The sequence below is a fragment of the Sciurus carolinensis genome, chromosome 8 (genome assembly GCF_902686445.1).
Source record: "Sciurus carolinensis chromosome 8, mSciCar1.2, whole genome shotgun sequence".
NCBI lineage: Eukaryota > Metazoa > Chordata > Mammalia > Rodentia > Sciuridae > Sciurus > Sciurus carolinensis.
In genome coordinates, this window is record NC_062220.1 from 108,015,792 (window position 1) to 108,033,587 (window position 17,796).

At 39.5% G+C, this 17,796-nt stretch overlaps 1 protein-coding gene across 4 annotated transcripts in view; it reads right to left on the reverse strand.

The window, feature by feature from the left end:
- Positions 1 to 17,796, reverse strand: part of Ddc (dopa decarboxylase) — a 98,222-nt gene that overhangs the window by 16,572 nt on the left and 63,854 nt on the right. For all 4 annotated transcript variants that reach the window (XM_047561320.1, XM_047561318.1, XM_047561317.1 and 1 more), the window contains 2 exons: positions 14,401 to 14,468; positions 2,101 to 2,177 (listed from right to left, as the gene is read on the reverse strand). In XM_047561320.1, the coding sequence (XP_047417276.1) occupies positions 2,101 to 2,177; positions 14,401 to 14,468 (145 nt within the window). The remainder of the gene's footprint in view (positions 1 to 2,100; positions 2,178 to 14,400; positions 14,469 to 17,796) is intronic.

Genomic DNA, 17,796 nt, shown 5'->3' on the forward strand with positions numbered 1-17,796 from the left:
CTCTTGTCCATCCTCCTGTAACCATGCATCACATTAAATGTGATGATATTTATGTATATTACATTTCTTTAATTGGAGAAAGTATGATATTATTCCTCCTTGAGTAAGGACGAATAAAAGTGTGTTTCAACAGTTAATATAATAAATGAATAGCAAATTTATATTTTTTGAAAAGATGTATTCTTTTAGAAATCCTTAAAATTTCAACAGGTAGGCAACACAGGTACTAGGAAGGGCATTTCTGGCTGAAATGAAGTTACATGGAAAGGGAAATAACAGTTCTGAGTGGTTGAAGACAATTGAGAAGAGGTATTGAAGGAGACTAGATGGGAATAGGAGGGGCACGAGCCTTGGTACCCATGGGGCTGTACCAGGCAGACTCAGGATGCATGGTTACGGGAGGATGGACAAGACCCACGGCCAGCCAAGACCCAGGGATCCTGTCTCTGCATGATGGAGAGACAACTGGAATGTGGAGAAGACTGAAAGTGACTAGTGCTGTCAGGAGTCCATGGCAGGTACCCTGCATTTAGGGATTACACAGACTTGCCTGGAGGTGGGTTTCTGTGCTGCATGTGTGAACCTTGACATTTAAAGATAATATTTCTAATGACGCTGTTTTTGAGAGCATAGAGAAAATTGAGAGCATTTGCAAATAATTGCAGTATCCAGATATAAGTACTGTTAACATTTCGAAATTTTCCACCCCATGCACTTTGGTGTTGCTGAGGTCATTCTTCTAATTATCCGATTTTACCTTTGAATGGAGCTTAGCTTTCAGGGAAATCTGGATTTTCAACCCCTAGGCACCCCCTCAGAGCCCTGGTGTACTAACTCATGATTTGTCATTTGACTGTGGCCTATAAACAGGGTAGTAATTGTATAGAACATGCTGTTTTATGTTTTGTAGGAATTCTGCTGCCTGGTAGAAAAGCTTTTTATGAGAACACATGGAGGCATCTCTCTGTTTCAGGGAAAGCTCTGTCCTCACCCTAAATCACTGCTATGGTCTCACAGGAATAGTAATTCCCCAAGGTCTATGTGTAAAGCCTTTGTCCTCAGGGTAGCACTGTAAGGGAGTTCTGTGGGCCTTTAAGAGGTGGAGACTTAAGGGAGGCCCTTAGGTTATTGGGGGGTGTGTGACCTCAACGGGGAGTATGGCAATCTGCCAGTCCTCTCTCTCTGCTTTCTGGCTTATGATGTGGGCACTATGTCATGTGCTCCCACCACAATGTGCTTCCCTTCTCTGAGGTCCAAAATGATGAAGCCATCCGATCTTGGACTTGAACCTCCAGAACTGTGAACTAAATAAACCTTTTCTCTTTTTTAAGTGAATTGCCTCAGATGTTTTGTTTTAGTCACACAAAGCTAACAACAGTCACCATGATGTGAATACTTCATTGTTTCCCTCTCTGCCCTGGTCTCTGGGGAAACCTATGGCCAAAATGGAGGGCACCCCAGCAGCTGTGCATTCCCTGCTGTGACCTCCAGGAGCAATCTCTGTTCACCCTGTGTGGCTTGAAAACTGCCTGCTCATCATCTTCCTCACTGGATTATGTGGGCACTGGGTCTTTGTCACCACTTCTGTCACCAGTGTTTGGCACAGACAGTGGGTCAATCATCAAAAAAGTGGCATGCACATTGGTGTACTGAACCTGCCCATGGCTTTGTCACATTTTTTCTTTACTCTCCTCCCCTGCTGAATCTTCTTCATTTACTTTCTTCCTCCCTCTTAGTATTGGTGGAAGGCATGAAAATTCATTTTTTGGAAAGACATTAAAGCAATCATTATGTAAGGGTATTTCCTCATTTGTGGGAAGTATCTGTACCTACACTGAAGTCCCCTGGCTTCACCACTGGTTAGATGCCGCTTCTGCCCCAATCCTGAGCAGTGCTGGCTCCATGGATGGGTTAAAGACTCGTAGGATACTCCAGCACAAGAAAGAGCTGTGAGGGGCAAGTACAGGTACACACAGCACCCAACCACTCCAGGGATCTCCCTAGACTTTAACAGTCATCCCCTGGCTCGTAGGCCCTTCAAATGCAGCTCTGATGAAAACAAATATGGGAACAGACTACAAGAGCAAACACCCAACTTACCTGAATCCTGATGGCTGTGCTTCAGGTAAACAGGGTCCAGTTTGAAGGCTCCTGTTAAGTCTGTTCTCTTTTTCACCCTGGTTTGAGAAAAAAAAAAAAAAAAAAAAAAGATAGGGCTCAGGATGCAGGATCTTGGATTGGTCCACACTGTCTGCTTTCCCCTTTTGGTTCTGCTCAGGCACCTGCCTCCAGAGCCCTGTCTGGACACACTGCTGCATCCATGGCCTCCTCTCTCCCCAGTTCCCTGGCCTCACTCCAGCACAGCATGCATAGCTCCTAGCACTAGAGAGAGGAGGGGAGAGAAAGAAAATAAATAGTAGGTTTTGTTCCTGGTTCCTGGCACACAGCTCCTAAAATCCTTTGAATCTCCACATTGGTAAGAGTTTGGTAGTGAGATGACTGGCAGCTGGGGATCTTAGATAGTTTCAGATGGGGACTTCTTGCCAGAAAGTCTATGGCATAACTGACTCAGGTTGGAACTTTCAGTCCACTCTTCAGTCCCTGGGAAGAAAGATGAGCTGCAGACTGGAGTTGGTCAGCGATTTAATCAGTCATGGCTAAGTAAGGAAAGCTCCATGAAAAACTCCCAAAGATCAGAGGTTTGAGAGTTTCTGGGTTGACTGGCATTTTTAGGTGCTATCTTTCCAGAGAGGATGTAGAAGCTCCAAACCCGGCCCTCTTCCCCGCCTGGCTCTACATCTTGCCCTGCACATTTCTTCATTACCTGTTCATTTGTAACCTTTATAATAAACCTGTCAACAAAACTAGAATACTTTCTTGAGTTCTGAGTTGTTCTAGCAAATTATCCAACTTGGAGTGGGGGACTGTGAGAACACCCAGCATCAAAACTATGTTGGAGAGAAGTGTGCTAATTTAGGGATCTGGTTCTTGAGACTGGTATCTGAAATTGAGGCACTCTTGTGGGACTGAATCCTTAAACCCATTGGATCTGTTGCAGACAAAATAGGATTGATTTCTAGAATACCCAGCTGATGTCTGCAGAGTTGGAGAACTGGTATCAGGAACAAAAAAAGGATCCTAGTTGTATTTACTCCTCGGTGACTCCTGGGTCCAGCATGGCACTTGGCCTCTGTTGGTGTCAGTGACCGCACACTGGATGAATGCTGAGAGATGCCCAGTGCTGTGCATGTGGACATCCACCTGTCTGCTCTGTGGAGCACTTGCAGCAATCACCACTCTGGAAAACTTGGGTCCAACTCTCACTGGGACTGGGATCTAAAGGGTAATTATGCTAATTGCTGCTCCACTTCATTTGGCAGTGGAGACGACATCTCAAAGCCATTTTGTGGTAAATAAAGTATCCTAGGCACAAACTGGAGAAGAAATGTCAATCCTGATCGTAGTTTTGGGCTTGAAAACAAATACAGTGTGAGAGTCCCTGAGAGAGACAATCCAGTGAGCATGAAATAGGATGCCCAGATGAGACTTAACAGTGAGGAGATGGGAGAGAAAGAAGTTAGATTTACTTATGGAAGATAATTGAGGCTTTGTTTCTATAAAGGGTTAAAAGACAGACCATGTCAGTGGGCAATCATAAGCTGTCTAGTGTGTTTTCTCTCTTTGGTCTATGGAACACAGTCTGTTTTACCAAATGTTATGTGTGTGCACATAGGCATTTTGCTATATTATGAGCCTTTACAGGAGCCCCTGGCGGGTTTTCTTTGGGTCTCTCTGTATTAGGGGAAGCTCTGAGCCCAACCTTAAAGAACAGGGATAAAGAGAGAGAAAAAGGGGTACAAATATCTACAGCCATCCTTCTCTTCTCCATGAAGACCAGAATTCTCTTCCTAATGACTCCAAGAATGATCTTTGAACTCATTATTTTTTAATTGAAAAATATTATGCAGGCTTAAAGTATTACAATAGGCAGGAAGAACAATCTCTCCATCCCTTGATTATGAAATAAAACTTGACTTTTAAGTAAAAGAAATTCTTCCTGTTGTTCCCTCCCCTCAGCTCCTTCCTCTCTGGGGTCCATGACAGAGGCCACAAGCTTGAATTTGGGTTTACCTTGCCCACATTATTTTACAAAATCTTCTGAACATATCCCTAAATAATCTATAGTATTGTTTTGTTTCTAAATATACTGTGACAACTTAAGGTGATTATATATGAATGTCATCCTTCTCTGTATTTTTCTACAACTTTCTTTTTCTCATAAAAATACATTGAGTTTCACACTCATTCATACTTGCAATCATTCACTTCTTTTTCCCCCTTCCCTTCTGGGGAACCAAACCCAGGGTCTCTCTTACTCTCCTATCTCCTATGTGAGGTAAGTTCTCTATCGCTTTTTTTTTTTTTTTTTTTTTTTTGGTGGGGTGGGGTTGTGGACAGGGTCTCATTAAATTGCTCAGGCTGGCTTCAAACTTGTGATCCTTCTGCTTCATCTTTGCAAGTAGCTGAGATGACAGGTGCGTACCACCACACCTGCAGGTTCCTTCCCTCTTACTACCTAATTGGATTTCATTGTACAAAGATATTCCAGTTCATTCATTCTCCTGTTGTTTCCCATTTGTTAGTAAACAAGGTATGCTGCTGTGAGCATTTCCAGCACATCTTTACTGCATTTATAGGTTCTTCATCTCTTCATGGAAATGGCACAGGGTATTCTTAAGGTTGTAGGATTATACTGGACAAATAGCACCAAATTAGTCTCCACAATTGTTGTGCATGTACTATTTCCTCTGGTGCCGTGTCCTGACCAATATATCATTTGGAAAGACTTTATTTCCAAAAATCCATAGTGTTTCATGGTGCTTAATTTGCATTGCTGATAATTCATGAGGTTGTTCAACTTTACATTCACTAAGAAGCCATATCTAGAGTTTCATATTTGGTGAGGAAATTTTTGTTCCTATTTTTGTGTGATTGCTTGTCTCTGTCATAATGGACTGTAACTATTAGGAATACTAATTTGCATACTTGTGGGCCTGCTCCAGATTCTCTTGGGGTCTGATCTCCATGCCACACCTGTCTTCTACAAGATCAGCTCAATCAGTGTTGCTTTATATGCTTTGACACTTGGTGTGGCAAAATCTCCACCATATTTTCTTCCCAATTTTCTTAACTATTCTTGGCCCATATAAATATTTTGGCAGTTGAGATATTTATAAAAATAAATATTAAGGTTTCCTATCCATGCATATAACATATCACTCTATTCTGTTAGAACTTCTTTGATGAATTCCAAAAATCATAGCATTTTTGTCATAAAAATCTGAATAGATTTTGATGTATTTATTTATAATAACCTCATATATTTTCTTACTAATATGAAGAGGATTTTTAAATTACATGTGCTGTTAATTGTAGATACAAAAAATGCAACCTTAAAAAAGTTATTTTACCTAGAAATTTTTCTGTGTTCTCTTATTGATGACAAAGCCTTGAAGATTCTCTTTATTTCAGTCCTTTTTATAATAATGAGAGTTTTGTATCTTCCATTCCTTATACTTTCACTTCTTTAACTTTTCTTACTATGCAGGTTAGGAAAGCACAATGTTGAACAGAAATGATAATTATGGGATCTTTTTTTCCCCTCTAATTTTAAAAGAGTACTTCTAATGTTTCACCATTAAGAATAGGTTTACTATAGATCTTTACTAAATATTTTATCAGTTTAACTTCTCTTCCTGCTTTTTTTTTTTCTTTTTCAGTGCTGGGGATTGAACCCAGAGCCTTGTGCTTGCAAGGCAAGCACTCTACCAACTGAGCTATCTCCCCAGCCCCCTGTACCTGCTTTACTGAGACTTTTTGTCTTGCCTGGGTGTTGAATTTTATCTAATGTTTTTTGTGTGACTAATGTGTTGATAACTTTGTTTCTCCTTCAGCATTAACAGGGTGAATGACATTTCCAAACTTAATATTAAACCACCCTGGCATATCTGGAATAAACACAATCTGGTCATGCAATACTATTTTTTAATCACTGTTTATTGCTGACATTTGACTTTGAATTTTAACTTTTAAGTTGGTGAGTTTGTTCCATAGTTTTTCTTTATCAGTTTCTCACCTGGTTTTAGAATCAACGAAAAATCCCCTCCATGACATAGTGACACTTGCTGTTCTCTGTGAATCACATTTGAGATTGGACTGAAACCTCCTCTGACAGTTGATTAGAATACTTCTGGTTTAAAGAATATGGATATTTCTGCTGTATGAACATTTTATTGGAACTTTGTAAGATTACTTGTGTTTTTGTTATTCTTGAGTCAGTTTTGATAAAAGTATTTTTGTAATTATGTGTACTTATGGGTAATTATTGGCAAGATGTTATTCATAAGTACTCCCTCATAATTTTTGGAAATCTCTAAAGTATCTATAAGTAAGTATGTACAGTTACATACTATAGTGAAGACCTTTTTATTTTCTACAGCAGTTTATCAGGGACTTCTCCTTTTATTTTAATTATTTTGTGGTGCTGGGGATTGAACCCAGGACCTCTAATTTCTACAGGCAGTTGCATGACACAAGTTTTATTTCATCTTTATTTTTGCTTGGTTCCTGGTACTTCAATTTCCCATATTTTATTCATTGACCCATTTCTAATGGGTCTATAATGGTCTCCTCTTCAATATTTAGGTAGCGACTTTGAGTTTCCTTGTAGCATGTAACAAATACCATAAAGAGAATAAATTTTACTTCAATAAATAAATATGTGTGTTCATATATCCCCACACAGAAAAATTGCTTTTATGGCATCAGAGTCATCTCACACTTCATGGGCCTTTCTCTGTCACCAGATTGTTGAGGACTGAGGCGATGGCCTTTGTTTTGGGTCAGAAGTATAGCCTCTTAACTTTTCTTGTTGTGCTAGGCATGCATCTGTAATCCCAGAAGTTCAGGAGTCTTGAGACAGGAGGATTGCAAGTTCAAGGTCAGCCTCTGCAATTTAGCAAAGCCCTAAGCAATTTAGTGAGACCCTGTCTCAAAATAAAAAGGCTGGGGACATAACTCAGTGATAAAGTGCTTTGGGGTTCAATCCCTAGTACCCCCGCAAAAGTCTACAACAGTAAGCACAGCAATCAAAAAGATATATAGAAAACCTTCCACTAATGGTTCTAAAACAAGTTCTAGAATCAAGCCCTACCATGACTGAAGTGATTTAAACTGTTTCAAAGTAACTGAATTGGGAGGAGGAAGAGGGGAGGAGGAATCTCCTATGTAATAGAAGTGTACAAACACTATAAAACAATTTGTGATAAAATTTAATTTGGGGAATCAGATCTCTTAAAAACATATAGATAATATATATCTTGGGGGTATGTGGAAGTCGAGCCTGTCTTTGAAAAAGTATTTGATATTAAAGGGATATTAAGCTCTGAGCAGAGTAGTTCACATTTACATATAAAAGATTCAAAATATCAAATGAACAGTAAAACGCTTATGAACAGAGTAATGAATTCATTAGGAAATGTATTTACTGTGCTTGTAATGATTGCCAATTTTAGAAACTTCAATTATCTTGTCCATTTCAATATTTAAAGAATAGGAGCAAAGTGTTTATGTTAAATTATGGACTAACCATTGGTAAAATTTCATTAAACAAAAGAATGACATTTTTTATTTTTTAAAGGAAATAAAAAAGCCAATGCAAGTGATAAAAAGTCCATTTATATGTGAGCTTGCTGTATTAGTGAAATCTTAAAAAAATCTGTAGAAAAAATTCACAATTTAAGATTGTTGGCTCTGAATCCTGATTCTTACAAGCATCCTTATTCATCTGTGCTCTATTGTGTTATAGTAGCTCACACTATGGAAACAATCTCTTAGACTAGCAAGATATTTATTTTTTATTCCATGTATAACCAGGACACTAAAAGAAACCTCTGAATAAATTCTCAGACTTCGTTCTCCCCAGTCCCTGTTGCCACCTTGCAAAACACCATCTGCCTTTATACACTCTACAGACAGGTGGTGGGGACCAGCCTGGACTGAGCATGCTCAGCAGATCTGACTTCTTTGCTGGGTGGATGAAGAGAAGGGGATGCTCTACATCTTTTGCCATTATTTGGCTGTACCTCCTGGGCTAAAACTGAGGGCTATTTTCAGAATTCAGATAGAAAACAAAATCAATAACAGCTTGACTAAAAGTGTAAATGGAAGGGGAGCCTGGTTTTGGTTCATTCACATAAAACAACCCTCATTCTTCAACTTCATTTGTATCCATAAAGAATGGTCAAAACATCATTTGTGTGTTTGTAAAATGAGAATCCCTTTGCAGGCATGTACTTAAAGTTTGCCTGCCTTGAGATACAGAATTCTATCTTTCTAAAAATTAGATTATAAATTTTTTTTTCACCCCTGTTGCCATTAAGCATTGCATCTGTGACTCCAGCTCTAACAGGGGTAACCACATGCCCTTTGAGAATGGATTAAACATTTTTTTTCTTTTTTGAGAAGCCCAGGTTAGTCTCAAACTCCTGGACTCAAATGATCCTCTGACCTCAGACACCACCCTCAACCCTGTAGTTGCGACTACAAGTATCATTATTTTCAGCTGATTAAAAATCTTGAATTCCAGTTTCCTCATCTATAAAGTAGGAATAATAATTGCTGCCCCAGGAAGCTGCTGAGAGGATTAGAGGAGCTGATGCACCGGAAAGGGAAGTGCTATATAAATAGCAGGTACTGTTCAGAATGCACTGTTACTGCAATAAATGTCAGAATCAGGTTCCCTTCCTGGAGGGTTTAGGTGCATCACTTTGCCAGTTACAGGAAGGACCTGGAGGAGAGCAGGGGAATTCTCTCCAGGAAGTCAGAGAACTTAGGCTTGTATTCTGATTCTTTGTAGAATTCTGATGCTGTGATTTAACTTGGCTTAGCACTTCTTCAAAACAGAAGTATTTTGTGAGTAATTGTTAATCTTTCAAGTGTGTTCTCCAGGAGCCTCACACTCACATATACAGGGAAAGGTTTACAGCTTGATTGTGGCAGGCCAATCAGACTGTGCCAAATTGGAAAACAGGTGCCCTCCCAGGGCTACTCAGCTCCAGATCACTGTGACTATGAAAATGACACTTTAAAGAGCTCTCTTTATTTATAGGACTATTAAAAAGTTGCATGTTTATTTTTAAACAATGAATTTTTAAAATATGTGTAGCTTATTCAAAATAAATTTAAATTCATGTGAACCAAACAAAAAGATCTGTAAGGTTTTCAGCTGATCTGAATTGAGTGTTATGTTTTTTTTACCTCAGTGACTTTGCATGTTCTGCACTCACTCCCTCTTGCTCTTTCCCCACACAGCTCTCTGGTCAAATTTCCCTTCATCAAAGAAACTTCTCCAGACCTCCCTATCACAATCACACAATGAATAAAAGAGCTAATCCACAGTTTCTCCTGCAGGCCCTTCCCTTATTTCCCATCTAAATCTCCCTCTTCTTATCTTTCCAAGCCCCTCCCTTCACATCTTCCTAATCACCTGGCTCATAACCTGAATTGGTCTGTAAATTATTTTATCATTTCTTAATTTACTTCAGTTATATTTTATATTCTGGAAAATCTATCCCATGGATCCTAAAGTGTAAAACTAATATTGCTCCAATTTTAATTCCATAATGATCAAAAATCAAATGCCCTTTCAACGAAGTTGTGACCTTTTCCCCTAGCTATGGTCTGAAAGCTTTGTGTCTCCCCAAAATTATATGTTGAAACCATTTCCCCTAAGGTGAGGATCTTAGGAGGTAGGGTCTTGGGAGGTGATTACCTCATAAGGATGGAGCCCTCAGGAATGGGTTTAGTGCCTGTTAAGGGTTAGATGTGAAGTGTTCCCCAAAAGTTCATGTGTGAGACAATACAAGAATATTCAGAGGTGAAATGATTAGATTATAGAGTTGTGACTTAATCAGTGCATTGATCCACTGATGCAGATTAGCTGGGTGGTAACAGTAGGCAGGTAGATATGACTGGGGATATGACTTTGGGGTTTACATTTTGTCCCTGCTGAATGGAGTGCTCTCTTTGCTTCCTGGAAGCTATTTCCTAAACTGCTTTCCTCCACCACACCCCTCTGCCATGATGTTCTGCCTCGCCTTGGGCCAAGAACTGGACTGGACTGAACCTCTGAAACATGAGCCAAAATAAACTTTTCCTCCTCTAAGATTTTCTTATCAGATGTATTAGTCACAGTTATGCGCTAAGCTGGCCAAAATGGTGCCCTTATAAGAGACCCCAGAAAGCTTCCTCACCCCTTTCACTAGGTGAAGAGATAGCAAAAAATGTTGTCATCTATGAAGTGGGCCCTCAAACAACATTAAATCTGCCAGAGCCTTGATCAAAATCAAGTCTTTCTAGCTTCCAGAACTGTGAGAAATAAATTTCTTGTTTATAAGTCACCTATCTATGGTATTTGATTATAGTAGCCCAAATGGAATAAGACACTGGGTATTATTTATCAGTGTTTCCCAAATGCCTATTAATCCAGGTCCCTAGTCATGGCAGTATTGGGAAGTGATAGAACCTATAAGAGATTGGGCCTAATTGGAAGTCTTCAAAGGGATATGCATATTCAACTCTTTGCTATCTATCTCTCTTTTGTGTCCTAACCATGAGGTAAGTGGTTTACTCTACCACATACTGCTTCACCACAGGCCTGAAAGCAACTGGACCAATCCATCATGGACTGCAGCTTCTGAAACCATAAGCCAAAATAAACCTTTCTTCTTCTTAAATTGAATATCTCATTCATTTTCTTATAGTAATGGAAATCTGACTAAGACAATACCTCTCATTGTTTTGGATTTGAACTGGGCCACTCCTAATTCAGACACTGTCCTTCTGGCTTCACCTGCAGTATAAATCCCAGAGTGGGGACTAGACAGGTGTGCATAGGGCTATAGCACAAGCAATAAGACCATCACAGAAAAGGCAATGTGAAAAGTATTTATCATGAAATGGAAAATACAATTTCTTTGGTGATAAGAACAATGAGGAAAAAATAGAAAAGTGTATGTTTAGGTATAGTGAGACCAAAAGAAACATAAGAAACAATCAAATAAATGAAGCAGAAAGTAGTTGGTATAATTCAGATTATAGGGTTTAAACTAAACTGATCAAGTTTAAATCTCTAGATATCAATCTTGGTGCTTTAGTCATTTCTTATAAGCACTATTAAGGTCTCCCCAAATTCACCTGTTGAAACTCTAAGCCCCAGGACTTCCAAATGTAATTGTATTTGGAGATAGGGCCTTTAGGAGTTAATTAAGTTGAATGAGGCTGTATGGATGGGCCCTAATCTAATATGACAGTGTCCTTATAAGAAGAAAAGATTAGGATACAGACATTCAGAGGGCCAACAATGTGAGCACATAAGAAGAGACGCTATCTACAAGCCAAGGAGAGAGACCTCAGAGAAACCAGCCCTGTAGACACCTTTATCTTATACTTCCACCTTCCAGGTCTGAGAGAAGGTATCTCTGCCATGTAAGTTGTACATGTGATACTTTGTTATGACAGGCCTGGCAAACTAATACAAGCACTGTGCCCCAAATAGTACACATTAGCAATATTTATATTAAAACACTATTCAAACTCAGATGCCATCAGTCAACATTCATGCCATTTTTATGGTGAACAATATCTTGGGTTTGGGAGAGGCTGGGTTTTTCCTCAGACTCTCAAAAAATCCTTGACAACGGTTCTATCCAGAACCCATGAGCTCAGAAGAGAAAGAGTACGTTTCCTATTATAATTTAAATCCTACATTTTAGCCTTTCAAATCCATGCAGAAATAGAAAACTTCCCAAGTGTTGAAACCACACCCCTTCCCACAACCCCTACCCTGGCTCTCCCCATCCCAAGGAGTGAGAACCAACCCCATCATCCTTCTCAGGCAAGCTTTCAGACACCAGAGGCCACTTCTGTGTCCTAGGATTCATGTTTGTTTGTTGGTTTGTTTGTTTCTACAAGTTGATCCCTCTCCAAATGACCTGGGCTCATCCCTACATTTCCTGTGTCTCCTCCCTATATCGTCTCCACTTTATCCAATTTCTCTTTACAGATTGGCATCTGGATGCTAGGTAGGGTCTGTCTGAGACAGATGAAAACCTAGTGTCAGTGCTCCTAGTATCTGCTCCAGAGAGTCTGACATCCTGGGTCACGTCAGCTCAGGAGACAAGCACACAATGGTCTGTGGAAGACTCAAATGTTTCTCACCACATCACTGGTACAGCATGCTTTCCCAGCCTTAATGCATGCACTTCTTGTCCAGAACCAAGAACAAGATGCTCCATTTATTATAATCCTCCTTATCAGATTCAGTGGTTCCAAATATTTTTGGTCCTTTATAGCTTCAGTTTCCTCATCTGTAAAGGCAGCATGGTAATTTCCTATCCTCCCAGAGCTTCTCAGGGCTTCTATTGAGCTACCTAAGTACAGGGTTTAGAATGAAGCCCTCACCTATTTGACTTTTGCTGTACAACTACTGTGGAGGTTATTAGTTTATACAGGTGGTGATAAAACTCTTGTCACACCAAGAGTCCCTCCTCTGTCCAACACCTCCCAGCAGATCTCCATTCCTTCCCCAACAGCCCTCTCGCAACAACTCCTGACTGGGAATTCAACCTTGGGGCTCACACATGCTCGGCAAGTGCTCTATTTCTAAGCTACATCCGTAACCTCTAAAAAGTTATTATTATTTTGTTTTGGGTCAGGGTCTTGCTAAGTGGCCCGTGCTGGCTCTGATATTGCAATCCTCCTACCTCAACCTCCCAAGTAGGTGGGATTACAGGTTGTGCTCCATGATACCCAGCTCAGGATGGTTTTGTGTCTTACTCTTCTGAAAGCCTCCCTCTCATCTAAGGATGCTCCCTGCACCTGTTCTAGTGAGTAAGCCCCTGCTGTCTCTCTGACAGAGTGCTTGAAACTCGAGTTCCTTAGCATCTTCCCAATGGGACAAATATCTCAGCAGAACAAAATTAAACTTCCACTAAAAGTAAACTTGAAAAAAGAGATTTTCACACACTGTGTAAGTGATCACCACTGTGCTCCCCTTTCAATAAAATAGAAGACCACATCCACAAGAGTATAGAAGAGTACCCTCATTCGAAAGAGCTGAAGAAACCGGACACAGTGGTACATGCCTGTAATACCAGCAGCAGGAAGATCACGAGTTCAAAGCCAACCTCAGCAAAAGCAAGGCACTAAGCAACTGAGACCCTGTCTCTAAATAAGATATAAGATAGGGCTGGGGATGTAGCTCAGTGGTTGATTGTCCCTGACTTCAATCCCTGAACCAAAAAAAAAAAAAAGGCTGAATATTTTATAAATCCTAATTAGTATTTCAGATAAAACTAAATCTGAAATGCCTATATGCCAATTAATTTCAAAAATCACATATCAAAAGTTTAGGGGGGAAAGACTGTGACAACAAAGAATTTGGTGGGACCAAAAGAATTGTAAAGAAGGTTTGCTTTTAGATAAACCAGTAAAAATCACTTGTTTAAATGGGAGATTTGATATGTGTGAGAGCTATATTTCTCACCTCTTTAAGGTAAAATCCCATTCATTTGATTACGTACCAGACAATTTTGTAAAGCAAAGCATACTGGAAATGTTGAAATTTTTTCCATCATGCATACTGTACAAAAGTCAGGTAAGGCCCCTTGGTCCTATGATTGATTAATCAATTTTTTGCTCTAAAATTTTTTAGAAGAACAAGTTTCTGTGTTTTATACCACTTCCAGTCATCATTATTTCTTTAAAATCATGTCTGTAGGGCAATATCACTCATTTTAATTTTTGGGTTCTATTTCTTCTACATAAAATCAAAGTGATGTGGCACTGTTATTAAGAATTTCCAGGGAAATTCTTAGGACACAGGGCTACTTTTATTTCAGAGCACAGATTACTCTTATTTCCTCTTAGTAAATGCTTTCAAGCATTTAGACATGGATTGCTTAAACTTAATGTCAGACCAAGAATGATGATGAATCCAAGATTTAAAATGCAGAAGCAATCTAATTAAATGTATGCACTGAGATTTCCTTAGATTTGTTTTCTCTTCTGCTACATCAACCATATTTCAGACTGTCTCTCTTTGCCTTCTCTTTTCTCATGCCAATATGTTGCAACATGTTCTAGATGAAAGTTTACAGCCAGGGTAAGATTTAGCGAGAACTCTATCAATAGTTCAGAAATGGAAGCAGCAGTGAGCTGAGAGACTAGGTGTGCCCTTCAGCTGTCTTATCCCTCCCTGCCAGCTTTCTTTCAGGTGGGGCTGTCATCTCTGCAGAACAGTAGGTGCCTGTAACTGGTGTCTGGTGAAAGGGAACTTACCACATGGCGGAGCAGTCAAAATTCACCAAAAGCCACTTGTGGGGATTAAAATTAAATGAATCTGCAAACTGTCAAGGAATAAAAACAATAAAAAGTGAGCTAGTTATAGAAGTTTCAGTATAAAACAAGACTTCAGACATAATATTTAAAAGTTTATGTTTCCAAATGACAAAAAAGTAAAGTTAAAATATACTACAGGGAATCAAAATAAATAAAGAAGAGTTAATATTCCCAAATGAAAAGCACTTTCAGATTTTACATAGCCTCAAGTCACATCAAATTTATCCATATTGTGGGCTGGAGTTGTAGCTCGGTGGTAGAGTGCTTGCTGAGCAAAGGTGAGGCACTGGGTTCAATCCTCAGCACCTCATAAAAATAAATAAATAAAAGCATTGTGTCCATCTACAACTAAAAATATGTTTGTAAAAATTTATCCATATTGTATTTCAAGGTACTAGGATATTTGGAATATTTAATTCACAAATACTATGTCCAGAAATTGTACAGACTGTGCTCATGAAATACTTTATGTTCATAGTTCTTTCAACTTCATGATCTAGCAGAGAAAAGTTAGATTATATGTATCATTATATGTATGATTATATGTATCATCGTGAACCACGGGAAAGTAAAAATTTCATAACTAATTTATGGTAATTTAGAAACTCATTTTTTCATGTAATTGATTAGTTCTTTTGCCAACACTCTATAAGTTTACCACTCTTCCCCTTTACCTAAGTATTTTTCTCTTTATTCTTAAAAACAATATCCAAGTTTACTGTATTCCTAAAGGTTACAGGTTCCATGGCTGGAAGATCATACACAACAGCTGTAAACTCCAGCTTCACCCACCGTATTTGCAAGGAGATAAGATGTTTCACCTACCTAGAGTGACTGAGAAGTGCATCCTCACTGACCTACCACACATGATACTTTCTTAGATTTTTCAAAATGCATGCTCTGGTTTATTATCTGATTGATAAATTGGAACTAAATTCATCAGAAAAGCAGGGGATTTGGGCACCTCTAAAGTCATATTGAAGCAGAAATAGAGGCTGGTGCCATTGTACAGTCAGTCTGGCCCAGTCTTCTAAAGGGAAGAATTTTCAGTCTGTCCAAGCCTTTGTGACCCTTCCCTATTTGGTTCCAGGGATGAGCACTGAAGAGGCCAGGTCAGCATCAGCATCAGAGAGACATTTGGTCAGCAGATGGCAACCTTCCACATGGACCTACTCTGGAGGTACCGATTCATTTCCTTCCAGGTTTCAAAAAAAAGTAATTTTGAGAAAGAGACAGGAAATTACAGCAAGTTTCATTTGTTGATAAAAGGAAACAAAAGGTTAAAGAGGAGCTTTGTTTGCTAGGAATTTTATTAGTTCCCTCCTCTGGGGCTTATCTGTTTAAACTTCTTTCATTACCCAACAGTGATATTTTCCTCCTGCTGACAGAGAGAAAGGCTCTTATCTCCAAGGGTAGGGCCACCACAGGATATTGCAGCTCGCTTATCTGACCCACTGAGCAGCAAAGCCCTCAGCCAGGCGAGGAGAGAGTCCGGAACAATAATGGAGGAAAAATTGAAATGACTCCTTGTTGGACACGAAACACTGTCTGCTGTTGATAGGATCTGGCGGGAGTGCACATCTCGGAGGTGGTCTGACTGCTAGGCACCCTTCTATGAAAGGAAAAACCTCAAGTTGTCAGTCCATGGGGAAAAGAAAAGCAGCGATAGGAAAAGATCATGAAATCCCAAACCTAACACCTGGAGTTAGATAGGAGTCTGTGGTCTAGGCCCTGCCCTGGAGAGAAGCACATAAATCCAAGAAGAACTTCCCTGAGGCTGTCCACGGACAGTCGTTGCAAGCAATGAATGTTATCTCCATAATTAAAGGTATTTGCATGGCACAGGTTGAGTATCCCTTATCCAAAATGCTTGGGACCAGAAATGTTTTTAATTTCTGATCTCTTTGCATTTCAGAATATTTGCATATGCATAATGAGATATTGTGGTGAAGGGACCCAAGTCTAAATATGAAATTCAAATATGTTTCAAGATATACTTTAAACCATAGCCTGAAGGTAAGTTTTTTATGATATTTAAAAGTTTTATGTGTGAAGCAGTTTCACAGTGTGAAAATTTCCATTTGTGATGTCATGTCGGAGATGAAAAAGCTTCAGATTTTGGAGTTTGGATTTTTGGATTAGGAATGCTCAATCCATATAGAAATTTATTCTTAATTTTCTAGCAGTAAGCACCCACAAAAATAGCTATCAGCAATGAACTATAGAGGGAATGGTATTCACATCATATTATTAGAACATCTCAAGCTAACCCCCACCCCAGTACTTATGTATGTTTCTGGAAGCTTCATTTATCCTCAGGGATCCCTCTAAGCCCTAGCATGTACGAAGCACTTGATAAGCAATTGGTGAATGAATGAATGTGATGGGATATGAACAAGAATGACATTTTATTCATTAGTAATAAGGGGATTATTCTCTTCAAAGATGTAGCTTTTGTATTCTATACCTCAGACATTCACTTTTCTGGTTTTATAGCGCTATGAGAATTCAAAACAGTAATTAGAAAATTGATTGGTAAGCCTGACCCTGACATGCAAGCAGAGAGGGGTTTTCAGGGAAAGTTCTCCAAGCAATGGTGAAAATAATAAAAGCATCTAATGCATGCTCAGTACTTCCTGCTTAAGCCCTTTAAATATGATTGACTCACCTACTCCTTACAACAACCCCATAAAGGAGGCATCATTATGAAATCCATTTAACGAGACATAGAGGGGATACCTAACTTGCCCAAGGGTGCACAGCTAGTTCTAAGTGATTAAACTGTAACAGAGCCCCAGTCTCCCCAGTTTCCTGATAAATTGTTTTTTTTTGGTAACTGAAACTCCTCAAGCTGAGGATGGAAACTGCAAAACTGGCCCCAAAATCTTGGTGGGTAACATCAAGGGTTGAAAAACTGGAATTGGTCAGGCACTGTGGTACACGTCTACAATCCCAAAGACTCAGGACGCTGAGGCAGGAGGATTGCGAGTTCAAAGCCCACCTCAGTCACCAAACAAGGCCCTAATCAACTTAGCGAGAACCTGCCTCTAAATAAATTTTTTTTTAAAGGGATGGGGAACTGGGGATGTGGTTCAGTGGTTGAGCGCCCCTGGGTTCAATCCCTGGTATCAAAAAAAAAAAGGGGTGGGGAAGAAAAGCCGAACTCCTAACTGGTAACATATTCTTTGGCTTGCACTACTCAACTAAATCTACATATACAAATTTCCTCTGTCTTTAGTCCACTGTATCCCATTCCTCTTACAAAGGCTGTTCGTGCCTTTGAGCCCTCCCAAAATGGAGATTTGAAACAGCAAAGGTCTCCTCTATCTTCCTCAG